This window comes from Cottoperca gobio, unplaced genomic scaffold, assembly GCF_900634415.1.
Source record: "Cottoperca gobio unplaced genomic scaffold, fCotGob3.1 fCotGob3_93arrow_ctg1, whole genome shotgun sequence".
Lineage (NCBI taxonomy): Eukaryota > Metazoa > Chordata > Actinopteri > Perciformes > Bovichtidae > Cottoperca > Cottoperca gobio.
Genome location: NW_021167076.1, coordinates 35,197 through 55,803, shown reverse-complemented (window position 1 = coordinate 55,803; position 20,607 = coordinate 35,197). Strand labels below are relative to the sequence as shown.

General features: G+C 39.5%; 1 protein-coding gene across 2 annotated transcripts; it reads right to left on the bottom strand.

The window, feature by feature from the left end:
* Positions 1-335: 335 nt before the first annotated feature.
* triap1 (TP53 regulated inhibitor of apoptosis 1) lies at positions 336-19,429 on the bottom strand. Of its 2 annotated transcripts, XR_003832048.1 has the most exons (2): positions 18,887-19,429; positions 336-355 (listed from the first exon to the last, which is right to left on the bottom strand). XR_003832048.1 is itself a non-coding variant. In XM_029428451.1 (1 exon), exon 1 carries the CDS (start codon positions 19,279-19,281, stop codon positions 19,057-19,059), a length of 225 nt encoding a protein of 74 aa, XP_029284311.1. In that variant the 5' UTR covers positions 19,282-19,429; the 3' UTR covers positions 17,595-19,056. The 2 variants fall into 2 exon arrangements, 1 of the variants encoding a protein (XP_029284311.1); XM_029428451.1 differs by lacking the exon at positions 336-355 and having other exon boundaries at positions 17,595-19,429.
* Positions 19,430-20,607: the final 1,178 nt, after the last annotated feature.

Sequence of the window (20,607 nt, the reverse complement as noted above, 5' to 3'; positions counted from 1 at the left end):
TTCAACTCCACTGCATCCCTGAGGGAAATATTTCACTTTTTACTTCACTACATTTGTCTGAAAGCTTTAGCTACTTAGATTTACATTATTATTACAGAATATAAATCATGTAATACATTATTATAGGTTACGTATGTAACATATAAAGTAAACACATTGATACAACGATTACAATCCAGTAATATAATCAGAATCTGCTTTATGGCCACTTCACATGCAAGGACATGGCTTTGGTATGTTGGTGCAAACAATAAAGATATCACGGAGAGATAAAATGAAAGCAAAGTCCAGCGACAGATGAGCAGTTTGATTACAGTATAGAAAGATTAAACTAAACACACACACACACACACACCTACACACTGTAATAGCAATTTAAATGTCAACTGTTTAATTATGTACAAGTTTCCTATGTTAAACAAGCCAACTCCCATTTGATGCTAACATAGGAGTGTCGGTTAGATCAAACCAGGGCCAACTGCCATTTCATGTTAATACAAGACAGACTCATCCTGATCAAACTGATTAACTCACTGACACAGAATATTGAGTGCATCACCCAATATTCTGTTTACATAACTATTACCTTACAAGCATCAAAGGGCAGTTTGGCCCGGCCCCCTGTGGTTTTTCATCACCTCTTCTCCAAACCAAACTGTATAAAATGCCTATGTGTTTTCTTCCAACCTGTGCCCTCCTACAGATTACGCTGTATTCTGTAGGACTGGTGCCTTTGAGATCTCAAATAAATGTAAAAAGACAACTCTGTCTCTATCAGCATTTATTTGACTTTATATACATCTCAGTCAAACAGTCAAATAAATGTTAAATTGTTATTACACTTCGTCCTGAGGAAGCGATGCCTCGAGCTGCAAACTCTAAAACTAAACTTGAGTTTCTTCAGGTCGCCACTCTGCAGATTCCCGTGACTCGCGTCTTTTCTCCCGTGACACGACGCTAGTTTCTTCTTCCTTCACGATTACTCAGACCTGACATCGTTTCTGCAGAAAGACGTCACGGAGCAACGTTTGAATTATTCCTGGAAATCGAACAGGAGTTTTAATTTGTTAAATATGTCACACACATCTACACACACACACACACACACGTCTACACACACATATCTACACACACACACATACACGTCTACACACACACACATCTACACAAACACACACACACATCTACACACACACACACATCTACACACACACAGACACACACACAGACACACACACACACACTCACCCCCCCGAGCAGAATACTATAACTGCTGTGTTCTTTAAACTGTAAACTGTAAACTGGACCCGGCTGTTATATATTTCCTCACCTCGTGGAAGTTTAGAAAGTGTTTTCTATCTAATGACTGCGTATTTGAAAAGTTTGAAACACAACCATAAAACTGTTGGTGTTGTTTAATGTAAATAAATAAAACGTGTTGAAAGAGAACACTCATTAAAAGCACGAACATGAAGATAATTACGTGGTTATAAAACGGGATATTCGTGGTTTATTCTTGTCATTTGTAGAAGACAGAACATAAGTTTCTGTTTCTCAGCAGAATCCAAAGATTCTTTCAGATTCAGTTTTCATCAGAAGTGAATGAATCTTTCAGTTATCACTTTAACTCTCTAAAACAAATCCAACAAAGATAAATGCTTTTTTAAATAGAAGATAAAAGGCAGAAGGTTCTGTCAGTGAGCAGATAGATACAAAATGTTTTTGTGTAACTTAATGATCAGAATGAGCTCTCACTGAACATCTTCAGCCTTCAGTCATTTTGGTGAACTCACCCTTTTAGAAATGTCAGTGAATAACTTTCCCACCAACATCTGGATGGAGGAGGAGGAGGAGGGCTCCGCTGCTTCTTTGCAGGAAATACATTTCAACTTTCCCACGTATGCAGCATCTCCCTCATTACCATTAATCCTCCTGCATAGTGTCTCAAAATGTCAATCCAACGTTACATAGACAGATCTACAGAGACAGATATATACAGAGACAGATATATGCAGATACAGATATACAGATACAGATATATACAGAGACAGATCTACAGAGACAGATATATACAGAGACAGATATATACAGAGACAGATATATACAGAGACAGTATAGACAGATATATACAGAGACAGATATATACAGAGACAGATATACAGAGACAGATATACAGATACAGATATACAGAGACAGATATATACAGAGACAGATATACAGAGACAGATATACAGAGACAGATATATACAGAGACAGATATATAGAGACAGATATATACAGAGACAGATATATACAGAGACATATATATACAGAGACAGATATATACAGATACAGATATACAGAGACAGATATACAGAGACAGATATATAGAGACAGATATATACAGAGACAGATATATACAGATACAGATATATAGAGACAGATATATACAGAGACAGATATATACAGAGACAGATATATACAGAGACAGATATATAGAGACAGATATATACAGAGACAGATATATACAGAGACATATATATACAGAGACAGATATACAGAGACAGATATACAGAGACAGATATACAGAGACAGATATACAGAGACAGATATATAGAGACAGATATATACAGAGACAGATATATACAGAGACATATATATACAGAGACAGATATATACAGATACAGATATACAGAGACAGATATACAGAGACAGATATATAGAGACAGATATATACAGAGACAGATATATACAGATACAGATATATAGAGACAGATATATACAGAGACAGATATATACAGAGACAGATATACAGAGACAGATATATACAGAGACAGATATATACAGATACAGATATATAGAGACAGATATATACAGAGACAGATATATACAGAGACAGATATATACAGAGACAGATATACAGAGACAGATATATACAGATACAGATATATAGAGACAGATATATACAGAGACAGATATATACAGAGACAGATATATACAGAGACAGATATACAGATACAGATATACAGAGACAGATATACAGAGACAGATATACAGAGACAGATATACAGAGACAGATATACAGAGACAGATATATAGAGACAGATATATACAGAGACAGATATATACAGAGACAGATATGTACAGAGACAGATATACAGATATACAGAGACAGATATACAGAGACAGATATATAGAGACAGATATATACAGAGACAGATATATACAGATACAGATATACAGAGACAGATATATATATATATATATATATATATATATATATATATATATATATATATAGATACGGATTCTGATACAGAAACTGATACAGACACAGATACTGATAGATACTGATACATATAGTATTAACAGAACTGTGTCTATGTAAGTTTTTGTATTTTTAATCTGTATTCAAATGCCAAATATAGTGGTGGGGAGAAATAGTTGAAATACATATTTTTTTGCCCACTTTCTTTCAATCCTAACTTTTTTTTAACAAAGAAATTGTCCCCAAAATAAGAATACAATTATTAAATGAGTCAATGTTTCCTCAGTGTTTGACTGTTAAACTTTTTGAATTTGTTTTCCAGTACAGAAGAGCATAACAGACCCTCGATCATTACTGAACCTTTAATTATTAAATATATATTAATATTATTTTTAGGGCTGTCAAATTAGTGCGTTCATTTCGATTAATTAATCACAGAAAAAATAACGCGACAAAAGAAATGTATGCAGATTAATCGCTCGGAGCTAGCTAGCAACGCCGCTGATGCTAAAGTGAGCGACCCGTCTTATCATCTCTCGATCAGGCGTTCAGATGCAGCATGAGTCGGTCTACCTGAGACACGTTAAGATCTTCTACCTGAGACATGTTAACAACTCCATCGGAGATGTATTGCAACGGACTGCAGGTGGTAGAGGACAGGGGGCTAACGGAGGCTTCACACATGAAGTCAAAGACGCAACTTTTAAACATATTGTTTATTGTGCAATGAAAGATGTTATGCCAGATTTTAAATTGTACTTTATGTCAAACTGTTGGTCTGTGTCGTCTGAGATGATTGTGACAAACAAGATATTGGAGAAAGAGTATTAAATAAAAGACATGTTGACAGTTTATAAAGCTACTCATCGATTCATCTTCTAAATCCATTTGAATATTTTGAAATGCTTCTCACAGCAAATATTGATATGAGATTAATTTAGATTAATTAATCACACAGCTTGTAATTAATTAGATTCAAAAAATGTAATCGGTTGACAGCCCTAATTATTTTACGTGGGCCCTCTGCAGTGCACCCCGTGGTTAGATTGAAGAGGTTCAAACTGTGATTTCCATTGTAATTAAATCTTCACACATTTTGATGCTGAGCTTCCAGTTTCTTCTCTTCTTCTTCAACTGTTGCTCTATTTGTAAAGAGGACTTTCTACAGCAGGAGTGTCAAACATACGGCCTGAGCCACTGGACTTTGCAAAGTGGTAGAAATTGCAGAGAAGTCATTAATTCAAAATTGTATATGTTTTATGTTATTCCTATTTGTCGTCTGGGGGTAGCGCTGTAGCTACTGTTCATGTGGGGGCCGCTGGGGGGAAATATCTGTGTCGAAAAGGAGAGAAATGACAGCACGTAACACACACCACAACATGTAACACACACCACAACACGCAACACACAGCACGCAACACACAGCACGTAACACACACCACAGCATGTAACACACACCACAACACGCAACACACAGCATGTAACACACACCATAACACGCAACACACAGCATGTAACACACACCACAGCATGTAACACACAGCACGTAACACACACCACAGCATGTAACACACACCACAACACGCAACACACAGCATGTAACACACACCACAGCATGTAACACACAGCATGTAACACACACCACAACACGCAACACACAGCACGTAACACACACCACAGCATGTAACACACACCACAACACGCAACACACAACATGTAACACACACCACAACACGCAACACACACCACAGCACGTAACACACACCACAACACACAACATGTAACACACACCACAACACGCAACACACACCACAGCACGTAACACACACCACAACACACACCACAGCACGTAACACACACCACAACACGCAACACACAACACGTAACACACACCGCAACACACACCACAGCACGTAACACACACCACAACACGCAACACACACAACACGCAACACACAACACGTAACACACACCACAACACGCAACACACACCACAACACGCAACACACAACACACACCACAACACGCAACACACACCACAGCACGTAACACACACCACAACACGCAACACACAACACGTAACACACACCACAACACGCAACACACACCACAGCACGCAACACACAACACATAACACACACCACAACACGCAACACACACCACAGCACGTAACACACACCACAACACGCAACACACAACACGTAACACATACCACAACACGCAACACACAACACATAACACACACCACAACACGCAACACACACCACAGCACGTAACACACACCACAACACGCAACACACAACACGTAACACATACCACAACACGCAACACACAACACATAACACACACCACAACACACACCACAGCATGTAACACACACCACAACACGCAACACACAACACGTAACACACACCACAACACGCAACACACAACACGTAACACACACCACAACACGCAACACACAACACGTAACACACACCACAACACGCAACACACACCACAGCACGTAACACACACCACAACACGCAACACACACCACAACACGCAACACACAACACGTAACACACACCACAACACGCAACACACACCACAACACGCAACACACAACACGTAACACACACCACAACACACACCACAGCACGTAACACACACCACAACACGCAACACACAACACGTAACACACACCACAACACACAACACAACACGTAACACACAACACAACACACAACACGTAACACACAACACGTAACAGCCACTGTCTGACTCATCAAAGAGAAAAAGACAAGGACTTGCGAGGACTTGTGGTAAAATAAATGAATTGTTGGCAGAAGCGATCTGTTTTTAGTCTGTCCATCATCAGTTGTGAAAATGGATTGTTCATAAATTGCGAACTCTTGCAGAATTGACTTCCTTGAGTTGTATGTTATTATGCAATGGTTCTACTGAGATCACATTGGCAGTGTGTGGTCCATGTATGAGCCCTGAAGCTAAAAGCATGAAGAGTTCACACACGTCATCCTCTGACTTCTGACACAATCAAGTTTTTGTGTCAGGAGATTCATATCCTTTGAACATATTAGTGATTTTCCTCAGCTAGTTGTGTTACTCGCCATACAACCATCTCTCCCATCATCTGGGGGATTTATTGAGCTTTGACTCCCTGAAATAAGAAAAGTTGGGAGAAGTTGGAGAGGTGGAGAACCAGATTGAGAAGTCTCAGAAAGAAGAGGGAGGAGTAGGGACAGATCTAATCAGTGAGCCGACGGAGGAGGAATGGGAGGAGTGAGAAAGTAAAACCGGAGGGGAAAGGGGAGAAAGTGACAGAAGGAGAGTGAAGCTCGTGGAAGACACTTTCCTGCCTTCAGCCACGTGGAGGACAAGCTGCTGGTGGAGGGAAACGTTCTGCACTGATCTGCTTCATCTTCTTCTCACAGTTAAACCCAAGAGACACATTACGTTGTTGAAGCAGAAACAAAAGGTCGTTTACTTGACGGATTTTATGCTTTGGATGGTTTTCAGATCGCATTATTTCTAAACGTACCTTCATGTCATATTCTGTAATCTGGGAACCGTCTGACTGGAGGATGTTCTGACCGTAAATCAAGATGTAACTTTGATGTGAATTCATGGAGACTTTTTAGACCCTTTTGTTTTAGCCTTTTCCAAGTGTTTTTGGAGTCTCTCGCAGGATAACGGGAAGATTTGCTCAGTGAAACTTCTAACATGGACCAAATCAGCTTTGATTGATTTGCACTTTTAAAGGTGAATCCTGAAAATCCTCGAGGGAACATGGAGGCTGTGTATCTCCATGAGGACGTCGCAGCAGCGTGAGACAGCAGAGGATGATGTGATGATGGTTGTGCTGCCCGTGCCATGCTGAGAGGGAGGTTAGCTCTGGTGACTGGGTACCTGTGTCTCGCCTATCTCCTCGGCCTGACGCCGACACCAGCCGCCGCCAAACCCTGCACAAAAGACATCCTCCGAAAGGTCAAGTTCCTCATCAGTAAAGCCCCACACTTGGTATGAACTTTAATATAAAGAAAATACACTTTCACTGCGTCACTGAAGAATCTATAAATATCTTATTCTAGAGAGTTGGTGGGTTCACTGTTCAACGTTTTTGTTCTCAAATGATTCGTTAGTGAGATGTTTCTTTAAATACAGAAATCACTTCGTTGTTCATCTCAGTTTATATAATGTTGATGAAATTGTGGCGCTGCATGGGACCGATCCCACACATGATTTAACAGCCTGCATGATTATGGGTGCAGCTTGCTTGAGATATATATATATATATATATATATATATATAATATTATATTATGTAAGGTAGCATGTTGCAGATAATGAACAGAAAGTAGTGGAGCAGATTTATGTAACGCTGCACCCGAGGAATGTGCCTGACTCACAGCGAGGAAGTCCATTAAGCTCGGCAGCGTCTTACTGTCAAAACACACACTTGTTTATTCTCCATAGAAATAAGAACATTTAAAGACATTTTATAATGTAGTAATAGCATAACCTGCACTGATTCAGTTCAAATTCAAGCATTTAAAAAGCAGGTTAGTTAATGTAAAATATTTTATCTCAATTAGTTTAGTGGGTAAATATTAAAAAAACTTAAAATAAAATGTCTATACAAGTCAAATGTTCTGTAAGTTGTAACTATAATGTTACAATTTACAGATAAATCTAAACATTGATGAATTCAAACTGTAAAATTACAATCTATAATGTGAGCTGTGGATGTGTTGACTGATTTAAGGGGAACACTAAAAGGTGAATAATAATAATAATAATAATAATAATAACAACAACAGATAACATGAAACTTCCCCACTTCATTACTCACATTAACACAATTACTTTTTGCGTGCGGGACGTTTAGAGTATTTTCACAGTGGTATTAGAGCTTACTGAATTAAATAATACTTTGCTCTCACAGGTCTTAACCCAGATTGATTAATTAAATGAACTTCCACAGTGGTGTTGACCTTGTAAAGCCACATTATTCCCTTCATGTAAGCTTGTTATCATGCTAACATTGGCTAATTAGCAGTAAATACATAGTACAGCTGAGGCTGATAATTGGAAATTGGAATTAATTTTATCACTGAATAAGTGAAAACTTTGACCTTAAGTTGGGCCTAGAGGACAAGTCATTAGGATTTATCCTCTGGAGAACACGACTACTATAATTCATGGGAATCCATCCAAAAGTTGTTGAAATATTTCAGTCTGGACCCAAGTGGTGCACCACGCTACACCACTAACATGGCTAAACACCATAACTGTACTTGGGCCACTGTTGATAGACATAAATACAATTAAATGGCCATTACAAATATTTCCAATCAGAGGATGCCATGGTTATTCCCTGTACTTAAAACTGATATGCATGTTAAACACAAAAGTAATGTACAAACTTATATTTAACACGTAACTTTTTATTTTCCCTTAGAAATCATTGAACTGCAGACTGTACACGCCCACCAGCGAAGACTACCAGGTATGAGCATCCTCTTATCTTATAGTCTTACCATATCTCACTGTATCTTGCTGTATCTCACCATATCTTATGTTACCGTATCTTACCGTACGGTACCTTATCGTATAGTACCTTGTCTTGACATCTGTTACGTTCCCTACTAGTCTAGGGCGGGTGGGGAAGTAACAACAAGAAATTTAGTAACCCGGGCAAAGAAAGTGAGCACGAGGCAACGGATTAAAAGGAAAGAGCATTTAATGAATATACAAAGAAAAAGCTCCCCAACCACTACACAAAGGCACAACTAAAAACAACTTTCTTAACAGAAAGCGACACACCAGAGATGGTAACACAAAGTATCTTCACAAATTCACAATGCTGCTCCACAGCTCCTTAACCACTCCACCACAGTAGAGGACCGACACCAAGCTCACACACTGAGCAGGAGGAGAAGAAGAGAGCCTGGTATTGCCCCCCCCAGCCTTTTGTGCAGGCACTGATTGTGAATTGCCGGCACCTGAGGGAGCTGCACCTGGGGAGAGCCAAGCAGAGGGAGAGAGAGACACACACACGCACCATGGCACGTAACACCCCCTCCCTTAAAACCAAACACGTGTTTGGTCACAGTTTACACCACACCCCACACATTTTGGAACCGTGCGATGAGGATCTCACCCACGGGACAGTGCATCCGCCACCACATTGTCAGCTCCCTCCGTATCCATTTTCTGCTCCCCCTGGGTAGCTCCTCTGGAATGATAGAGCGGGCGGGAACTGTCGCTCAACTGCTCTTCTATCAAACCGCTTCTTCATGTTGTCCCGAGAGGAAGAAATTGCCTCCCTTACTAGCCTAGATGCCTGTTGCAAACGCTCACGATACTGGGACACAACCTGAAGCACATCAGTTTTTTGGCAGGGAATCACACATTAGCTTATCTTTTAGCACTTTTAACGGGCCATGCACATTGTGACCGAACACTAGTTCAGCTGGGCTGAACCCAAAAGAATCTTGTTTCGCTTCACGAATAGCGAATAGGACGGAAGGCACACCCTCATCCCAGTCCTTCCCAGTGTCATGACAGTACTTCCCCAGTGTCATGACAGTACTTCCCAAGCATCGACTTTAATGTCTGATGCACGTGCTCACGGGCACCTTGCGACTCAGGGTGGTAGGCCCTAGAGACTGAATGGGAAACACCCAACGACTGCAAAGTCTGTCTGAAGACCTTGGCGAGGAAATTGGTTCTCTGATCGGTCTGCACAATTTTCAGTAACCCAAAGGTGGTGAAAAACTTGGTCAATGCTTTAGTGATGGCGGGTGCCGTGCTCTTATACAATGGAATGGCCTCAGGGAAACAGGTGGAGACACACACATTCCGCAATAACATGTTCAAAGGGCTCATCAATAGCTGGAACGGGACACGGCGGGGCTGGTGGAACAGGGAGAAAAAAAACAGGGAGTACGACAACTAGCAAACAACCAGTAGACAGTTTAGCACATAAATAAAGTGAAGAGGTGCGGGCACACAGCCCATCCCAATACCTCTTACCACCACACTTGCACCACAGGCAGACTCAGCACTCAAGGGTAGGGCACTAGCAAGGATAAAGGACTGTGACCCACCACTGTCTCGCAACACAGTGACCTGACGCTGTTCCTCCACCTTCCCTGACAGAGAGACAAAGGCAGTAGAGATGAATGGTTTGAAACACTTATCAGGCTCTTTGTTAGCAGGGATCTGACCACTAAGAGACACTGTTTTTATCAAAGCCACTCCCTGGGGCGGCCTAGGACCACCTGCTTGCTGCTGCCAGGCTGCGCAGTCTGCAATCAAATGACCGGGGGTGTGACAAAAAAAAACAAGCTCTCTCTGGTCTAGGAACTGACGAAGGACCATTGGAACGGGGGACAGGTGTGTCACGAGCTCTGCTGTACGAATCTCTACGAGGGGTATCACGCTGAGAAAAAACTGTTTTGTGGGTGAGTGCACACTCATCTGCCAGAATTGCAGCCTGCTGTAGGGTGTTTACCTTGTATTCGTTTAAATAAACAACAGTACGCTCTGGGACACAGTTTTTAAATTCTTCCATCATCATCAGCTCACACACTGATGCTAAGTTGGTAGCCTTATGTGCTCTACACCACCCGTTAAACAATATTCCCTTTTCCCTTGCAAAGTCTACATATGTCTGGCCAGGGATTTTCTTCAGGTCATGAAACTGCTGTCGGTAGGCCTCGGGCACAAGCTCGTACGCTCTGAGGATAGCACATTTAATATTCTCATAGACTAAACCATCTTCCACCGAGAGAGACGAGAAAGCCTCCTGAGCCTTTCCAATTAGCTTGCACTGCAATAGTATTGCCCAGACGTCTTCAGGCCAGTGCAGAGAAACAGCAATGCGCTCAAATGCACCAAAGTAAGACTCGACTTCAGACTCACGAAAAATGGGGACCGAATTAATGTGCTTGCTCACATCAAATGGGTCAGCCAAACCGGAGGGAAATGTTGCCACACGGGAGTTACCCACCCTATTTGTTTGCAGCTCCAACTTACGCATTCGAATGGCTGTGTCTGCCTCCAGCTTCTTTAATTCCAGTTGAAACCCACGCTCACCCTTCTCCAATTGGAGACGAGCCAACCGTACCTTTAGTCTAGCATCTAACTTCGAGCCTGTAGGAAAGGACTCTGCAGAAAATGCATCAAACTGAGGCAAGGTGAAAAGTTTGTCCTGTGACCCACGACACTGCATAGCAGGAGTAACTTCAGAGCCGCCCTCACCATGGGATACTGCTGCATCAGCCCCGGCCACCATGCAAGGAGATTCCACAGAATCAGGCACACACAACACTCCCTGCTCAATTAGCCCTTTGAGTAAGGCAGCTTTCAAGTCACTTTTCACGAGACTAGTGGAGACAAGAATTGTATAATGGCCAGCAATTAACCGTAATCAATTTTCCTACAGCAGTCTAGCTGACACAGCGTAGGATGGACCACAAACTTCTCCAACCCAAAAGAAGCCATCCTCTATTCAAACACTCTTGAATGCTGTATTACCATTTACAGTAAGCAAAACAAAAAACACAAACATTGACTCTTCCTGAAACAATCTTCCCCAGCTCCTACTTTACTGATAACTTGCCTACCTATCTTCTGGAGCTTGCCGGGCTCGAGGCAACTTTAAAGGCACACATCAGCGGTCGAAACCCTGAAACGCCTGCCTCCAACAGGGAGGGACTTAATCCCCACCCAGGATTACTCCGAAAATAAAAAACAAAAATAATTGAGCGCCTGAAGGAAGAACCGATACAGTCCAGATAGACACCCCCCTGACTAGACTGAGGAAGTTGTTAACACACAGACTTTGAGACAATGTTGCACATTCACACACCAGTACACAAAAACAAATCAGTTACTCACGCTCCTTTTTTCAAGATCCCAGACGAGCCCCCATCTGTTACGTTCCCTACTAGTCTAGGGCGGGTGGGGAAGTAACAACAAGAAATTTAGTAACCCGGGCAAAGAAAGTGAGCACGAGGCAACGGTAAAAGGAAAGAGCATTTAATGAATATACAAAGAAAAAGCTCCCCAACCACTACACAAAGGCACAACTAAAAACAACTTTCTTAACAGAAAGCGACACACCAGAGATGGTAACACAAAGTATCTTCACAAATTCACAATGCTGCTCCACAGCTCCTTAACCACTCCACCACAGTAGAGGACCGACACCAAGCTCACACACTGAGCAGGAGGAGAAGAAGAGAGCCTGGTATTGCCCCCCCCCCAGCCTTTTGTGCAGGCACTGATTGCGAATTGCCGGCACCTGAGGGAGCTGCACCTGGGGAGAGCCAAGCAGAGGGAGAGAGAGACACGCACCACACAGCACGCACCACGGCACGTAACAACATCTGATGTCGTTGCAAAGACAAAGGTCCTCAGCTGCTTAAATCATTTCCATAGCATAGTAATAAAAGCCCACACATTGTTTAAGTTATGACAGAAATTAAAGAAACAAAATCTGCATTTGACCATTTATGTACCTTTGGCTGGACGTGTAACTCTCGGCGGTCCACATATATAAGCTGATGGCAGGAAGTAGCACAAAGCCTCAAAACCTCTGGTCCTCTATTTTCTACATTTAGTCAGGAAATCATGCATCAGGAGGGACTTCAGAGATTTGGTCCAAAGTATAAACTGGAGCACACAGATTTAAGGAAAAAAACTTTATTTAGAGACTGACGTTTCGACGCCAGGTCTTCATCAGATATTCACTTAAATAACTCTTTAGGAACTGGAGGGGACAATAATGTGCGTGTACGCAGGATTCACAATTATACAATAATAAAAAGATAGAAGGAATAGGAAACCTATCATCATGACATTATTTGACTTATGATATTAAATCAGTTGATTTATATATTATTATTATTATTATTATTATTATTATTATTATATGATGTATTTCAGTTCATTTCAGCATCATATTTAAGCTCCAGATTTGCCCATTGTTTGTGTAATGAGGTGGTGGTTGCTGTCTTCATGGCGTCTCTGTCTCCCTCTCAATGTCTCTCTCTCCAGCAGAATTGCCCGGGGTCCTCCCTGAATTGTTCTGCTCAGGAAATTGATGTCCTGCTTGAAGAGTGGGAGCCCGCTGTCCAAGGAATCCGCGGGTATAAATTGAAGCCCAAGCTTGAACAAATAGCAGAGGCCTTAAAGCAGGTAAGCAGGGAGGACGTGAGACATGATTACAGTAATCAGGATGTGTTTTATCGAGGTTGGTCGTGGGTGTGCGCTTTACATTATACATTATGAAGGCCGATTTAGGATTCAAGTAAAGTAGGAGACTCATAACTATCTATCTTTCTTACATTTTATGTCAATTTACATTTGAATCATGTTTGGACCTTTTAAAAAGACCTTTGAGCAGCGTCATCGTTGTGGTCGCCTCCCAGCAGACGTCATGAATTTACTTTTTATCCATTTTTAATCTACATTTTTACAAGACACTCTTTAGATCTTGATGGTTTTTAACTCTATATTTTAACCTGATGAAGAATTGTAGTCATCGGACGTCTGGATCTTAAGTTGTCAGAGAAGCAAGCTGAGCAAATTGACTGTTTGGATTGAGAGATCCCTCGAGGTAGAAAATTACATATAGAACATTTAACGATCTAAAGATGACATTATATTTAGCTGTGGTTTATGGGAATTAAATATTATACATTAGCCTGTAGCTGGTATGTAATAGGGTGTTACTCGTCAATTTAATTTGCCATCTGGATTGTATTTATGTATAATTCCGCTTAATAGTAGAATTTAAAGAGGGGGAAAAAGAAGAGGGCCAAGTATTGAACCTTGGGGGACACCACAGGAAAAGTAATGGCTAAGTAGAAATCTTTAACGCTTCAGAAATATATAGTTGTTGTTTTTGGCTCAGTCATTAATAATTACAGCTGGTCACTGTAGTTTGCTCAAACAAAAACAAGAGGAAAAGTTCATTTGTAAGGGATTATTTTCATGGAATAATCCACATTTGGTGCTGTAGTGAGTGTTTGTGGCAGCAGGACGGTGTGTGTCGGATTGACTCAAAATAAACTGCAGTGTGTGTTCATGGTGAAGAAGGAACATGTCCGTGCAGCAGTGTGGATCATTAATGAGTGTTTAATAGTTTGAAAATCAACAAATAATTCAAAATGTCAAAAATTCAATTGTGAGGATTTTCTGCTTTTATCTGATTTATGTCATCAATTTATTCTCTTTGAGTTTTCCACAGTTTGAAGGTCAGAACAAAACATCTGAACACATAAACTGGGCCTTTTAGAAAAGGTTTCTATAGTCTAAACAATGGATTAAGAAAATAAGCAGCTGATTAATCTATTATAAAAAGAATCAGTAGTTGCAGCCCTACAAAGATTGTAATGTAATGTAACCAAAGGCGTAGGTTATGACTTTGGTCATGAAACATTTGCTAAACATTACAGACTCATGAGGTAACAGACACGCTGAAGTAAAACAAAGAGGTTGGACTCTGACTCTTGCTTTTCATTGTTGGGATACTCTCACGATCACTTCCACAGTCACTGTGAGAAACAAAGGAAAACAAACTGAGGTAGATGAGCCAGGATTATAAAAGCTAAGCTCTCCAAAGTAAATCACAGAATTGCTGGTGGGACGTGTTTCATCTCGTTGGTTGTAAAAGCAGAGGAAGAGAACAGACGGGACATTTCCTCTGGAGTGTGTCGGGGAGCTGCATGTTATAACTGGCAAAAGCAGCTACATCCAATGCAGATAAACACTTAAAACTTCAAGCAGTGTGTAAGATCAGCTTCCTGTTCTCCATTCGTGTTGTCGATTCGTGTTGTCGATTGCCATAAATTGAATTAATTAGAAGAATTTGTCCTCATCTTAAACTTCCCTTTATTAATTTTTATAGGTAAATTGCATCATTGTATTGAACTTAACTGTAAATATGTTAATCAAAGAGACACTTTCCAGCTGTTGTGCTTTGTCCAGATGTTCAATTGGCCATTAAAACACAGCACTCCAAAACATTTGGCTGGTGAAATGTAATACGACATTTCTAGCAAACTAGACCATATCTAGTGTATAACAATGATGGTGTCTTGCAGTTGGGGTTCATTGTCCAGCTTTGTATAATTGTATTGATGGTAAGAGACCACGTGATTAAACAAGAGAGCATCATAGTATTTATAAAAACTTTCTTTAGATTGAATTAGAATTATTGTACTTTGTTTTTGAAGCAGAGTCGTGTCTAAGATGACAACAATGTATTTCAAGTTGGAGTTGTTTCTCTCTTGAAACATCAACATCATGCTGATAAGGGACACCACCTGCCCTTTGTATGAAGAACATACAGACCTTTTCTACAAGACGATGCTACAAAGTATGAAAGCCACTTTCCAATATGTGTGTGGGTTTAAGAGCAGCTTCACAGTTTTTTTTATTTACATACATTACTATATCATCTGCATACAATCAGCTCCAACACATTCTGAAGGTAGATCATTATTCTAAAAACTGAAGAAGAGAGGACCTAGAAAAGAGCCCTGGGGCACTCCAACATTACAATTATTATGAAAGAAATTAGTGATAATTGAACAACTCTGCTCCAACTGCTGTTTACTGTAGGTGTTGTTTGTGTCACCCTGTTTGGTTGACCAATAATACATCTTTGTTTCTTTCTTCCCCTCCACAGAGTGAGACGGAGTGTCGTCGGTGTGAACTCTTCAATGTGCAAGAAGCTGAAATGTTCCTCCAAGATCTTCAAATGAATCTTCAGTCGATGAACATGGTCTACAAGTTCACATGCTAGTAAATAAAATGTGCCATGCATAATGTCTGAGCATCTCAGCAGTATTTAATTACAGCTAAAGGGATCAAAGCATCTGCGTTCTGGGGACGTGTGATTAGTACAGTGTGCAGTAAGAGTGATACGTTTGTGTGGGTAAACAGATATAATGCAAAGGAGAAAAGCATGAAAGTGGAACATGTGTGATCACCGTCAGGATCACTTGTAATCCAAATCCAGATTTGGAAGAATGGACAGAAACCTTGTAGCAATAACACATTTATTTCCCCATTTGGGGTTCAATAAAGAAAACTGCAACACCTGCAATTGAGCGTGATGAATAAACTGCAAATCTCAAGTCAACATGCCAACAACCACACAGGTGAGAAGTTTTATAAACTCTGCTCCGAACAATCTCAAACTAAAGCTTTGACTCATGTTGAGAGCTGATTACTGGATATGATAAGTGGTCTGATCTGATAAAACGTCATCAAACCACAACTTCCTTATCCTGTGGCTCTTGTGAGCAGAACAGCGACTGCACTGCTTTATACGAGTTCAGTTCAATTGGAATTTCATGGAGTTTCCTTGTAAACAAAAGTGGAAAGCCTTGTAAAAGTTATCGTCAATCATTTTTACAGCACGTGTGACGTACGTTCATCTGCTGTCCTGCAGAGCTGCACACACACAAAGTGAAAACATTGCTGTTGAATGAGGTGTGATGTTATTCCCAATGTTTCTCATTGACAACAAGTGTGTTAAAAAACGTTTATGTTTTATGACTTCCTCTCTGAGGCTCTCAGCTGCAAGCCCCAGGGTTCTACTGAAGACGTACAACTTTACAAATATGTTTATGAGGGAATAGGGCTTTTTATAACAGGGCAGCGGATTAATCCACACTTTGGATCAGCGGAACAGTATATATGTATATATATAGATATATATATATATATATATATATATATATATACGTATATATATATATGTATATATATCTATATATATATATATATACATATATATATATATGTATATATATATATTCAGCCTCAGTGATAGGCTTATGTTCAATGTAGCAAAAAAAGGTTCTGCGAAAATGTGGAAATAAGACACTTTGTTGATTAAAACATTCGGAATAAAATAATTTATTCAGTTAAAAAATATCAGAATATTTAGAAATAGGACAATTTATTGATTTTTAAATTCTCTAAATATTTGGAATAAAACAATTTATTATTTTTGAAATGCCTGAATATTTAGAAAAAAAGCTCTTTATTGATTTGAATACCTCTTGGGATTTCTATTCAATGCACCAATCTGTCTATAATCAAATCTAAACTTTATGTTGTGTCTTTATAGTGTTATTAAATATTAGCGTTATCGTTATTTTAATGAATATTCATGTTTTTAAACGGGCCGGATGTGAACGACCTTCTGATTGGTCGAAAGCTCTGGAGAGAGTAAGTGAAGCTTCATGAAGAATAATTAAGGTTTTTCATTTATCTTGTATCATCACATACAAAGTGAAGCAGGAAGTGAAAAACAAGGTCAGAGGAAGTATTTTTATTTTATAACAGGCAGCAAACCGTTCTACACATTAATCTGACATTTTATCAAATACATTCACAGCTTTATGAGCAAAGTTCATGTAAAAGAAAGAACAAACATCAGGAGCAGGAAGTTCCTGTGAGTTCCTGTGAGGCATGACATCTTTACGACACACTGACCAGAACACTTCCTGTCAGCTGCTCGACGCTGAATATTCCTTCTTATGGTAGTTAAAAGATTCTTGTTGTTATATGTAGGTTGGAAGTACTGACAGGAATATGATGTGCATGTCAATAACTAATGTAAAAATAAATAAAAAGGCATGTTTCAAAATATGTTTTGAATATTTAATTTATTGTCAAAACAAAAGTTAATAAATTCAAATTTACAGAGGAATTGTCGCTTAGATGATGACAGAAAAGAAAGCTAACAATGAACCCAAATAGTTATTTTTCCAGTTAATGAATTAATATTTTAGTTCATAAAATGTCAGATATTAGAGAAAAATGTGCAAACGTTCAGTTTATATTGAAATAACGAGAACAAAGCGACGCTGGAGAAGCTGCACCAGAGTGACGTGTGTTTACTTGGCACATGACAATTAACAATCAAAACATCATATAATAAATTATAACACTTGATTTCTTTCCTGATTGTTTACAAACAGCCGGTCAACATTCATGTTAAATAAACTGTAAGGAAATAAAATCAGTGCTGTGTGTTTAAATCTGCAGAAACACTCAAGAGCTGCAGCTGACGACTGTTTTCATGATCAAGTAATGTTCTCCATCGGGGGCCAAAACCGGCAAAAACAAAAGGAAACATTTGGAGTTGTGGATATTTCTAGGTTATATGATGTTACTGGTCCGGCCCACTTGAGATCAAATTGGGCTGTGTGTGGCCCCTGAACTGAAATGAGTGTGGCCCCCCTGCTGTAGATCTGTCACTTGAAGAATGACCTCAGTTCTTGTTTTGTCAAAACTCAAAGATAATTTTCACTTTGATGGTAGAAAAAAACAGAAAAGCAGGAAATCAGGAGCAGGAGTCTGGAAACTTTGAAGATTAATCGACTCTCAAAATAGTTGGGGATTAAGTTTCTGTCACTAACCAGAGGTTGAGGTGTGTTTTTATTTGGTACATGACGTCAACAATGTGTGTTGCGACGTTTATTTCTGATTCATTGTTTGAACTCTACAAGCTGCTGACAGTAACTCCAGCAGCACATTCAGGTTGGAAAAACTCCAAAGTAAAAGCAGCAGGTCTGAAAAGACAAATATATCAAAACAAATGACACACACACACACACACACACACACACGCGCGCACAGTTCAGGCTCCTCTTCCCGTGAGCTGTTCTGCAGCAGCCCTGCTTCTGCGCATGCTCAGTGGCCTCGTGTCCCCGGTCAGTAGGCCTAAAGTTGACCTCAGTACTGATCATCAGTCTTGTATTTCTCCTCCATCATCAGCTCTCGGGCTTGTCCTTGTTGGGGCCCATGAACTCCACCCCGTCCACCGGGATGTCCTTCTCCTTGATGGCCTTCTGCACGCACCGCTGGTACTTGCGGAAGGTCTCGGTGCACGGGTCGCCGCTGCGGTCCCCCTTCAGGAACTTCTCGGCGAACCAGCGGTTGAAGCACTGGTCGTAGTCCCGCTTCAGGTCGGTGCAGGCCTCCCCGACGCTGTTCATCTCTGTACTCCCGCGGACACGATGAGGAAACGGAAATATGGAGGTTTGTATATTCGACTGTTTGGTCAAAACGCAGCTGCGGCGTCAACAGGAACTCTCCGCGGCTCTCCTTGAACCGCGTGATGTGATTGGCTGGTTTGAGAATGACGTTAAACGTAATGGCGTCACGACGTATCAGAGATAATGCGTTGAAAGAGGAATATCTGTCACCAAGAAGTTCTGACGAAAACTTTGCATTCTGGGAAAATGTGGTGTTTGGTTTCTTAAAAAAAACAAGACAAGGAGACAAATAGTTTTAATTATATATATTTGAAAATGATTTTTTAAATTCATAAATTTAACAATGAAAAAAATGAATGATGTTGAGCAATTTTTCTAATTTGAGTAACAAAAAGGCGATAAAGAAACTTAATATCTGTATGTTTTATATTATTTATGTCTAGCGTAATATCCCTCTGGCTGTTTTGTTATTGCTCTATTTGTATAATATCCACTATACTCAATCTGTATTATGTAAATGTTGTATAGTAATAATAATAATAATAATAATAAAACTTTTCTGAGTGACTAACAAGAAATCAGAGCCTTTTTTTTTGTTGCTTTTTGTTTAATTCTGAAATAAATGTGATTGTAAACGTACAACGTTGAGCCACAAAAATATTTGTTTTGGTCTATAATGTTAAAGAAGTTTAATTTAAGATCATTCATCGATGTTAACAGGTCAGGTCCTTTTTGTTTAATTCAGCAATTATATTGATTTATGCTGTGCCTTATTATCCCCATACTGGAACTATTGTCCATCTGTTCTGGAAACATAATAAATAATAAACATTATTATAACACAATATTTGTAGATTTATCTTGAATAACATTATTTGTAATTTTGAACTTCTACTGGAAAAGTTTTTGTTTTTTTCAAGGTTCAACACAATATGTGAAAAAGAGTATATATCCCATCATTTGCTTTTATGTATTTACCTATGTATATTTTTAATTTAAAGTATTACTGTTTTACCGTAACTGATTTTAATTTAATTCAATACTTCTCATACGTTACTACATCATACTTCTACTCCACTACTAGAGGGAAATATTTGAAATATTTTACTTTGTACTGCACTGCATTTATCTGACAGCTTTAGTTATTTTGCAAATGAATGTATACATAATATACAAGTACAGCTGAAACGATTATGTATTAATATAGCAACATAATAGAAATACAACATAGTTTAATGTAGTAATACAGTATCATGCGTTACCATATAATAATGCTATAGAGTACAGTATAGGATATATAAAGTATGAGGTGCAATGTAATAATAA

What these genes read in the sequence shown, in the direction of transcription:
- triap1 (XM_029428451.1), bottom strand. Translation starts at nt 19,281, where the DNA reads ATGAACAGCGTCGGGGAGGCCTGCACCGACCTGAAGCGGGACTACGAC.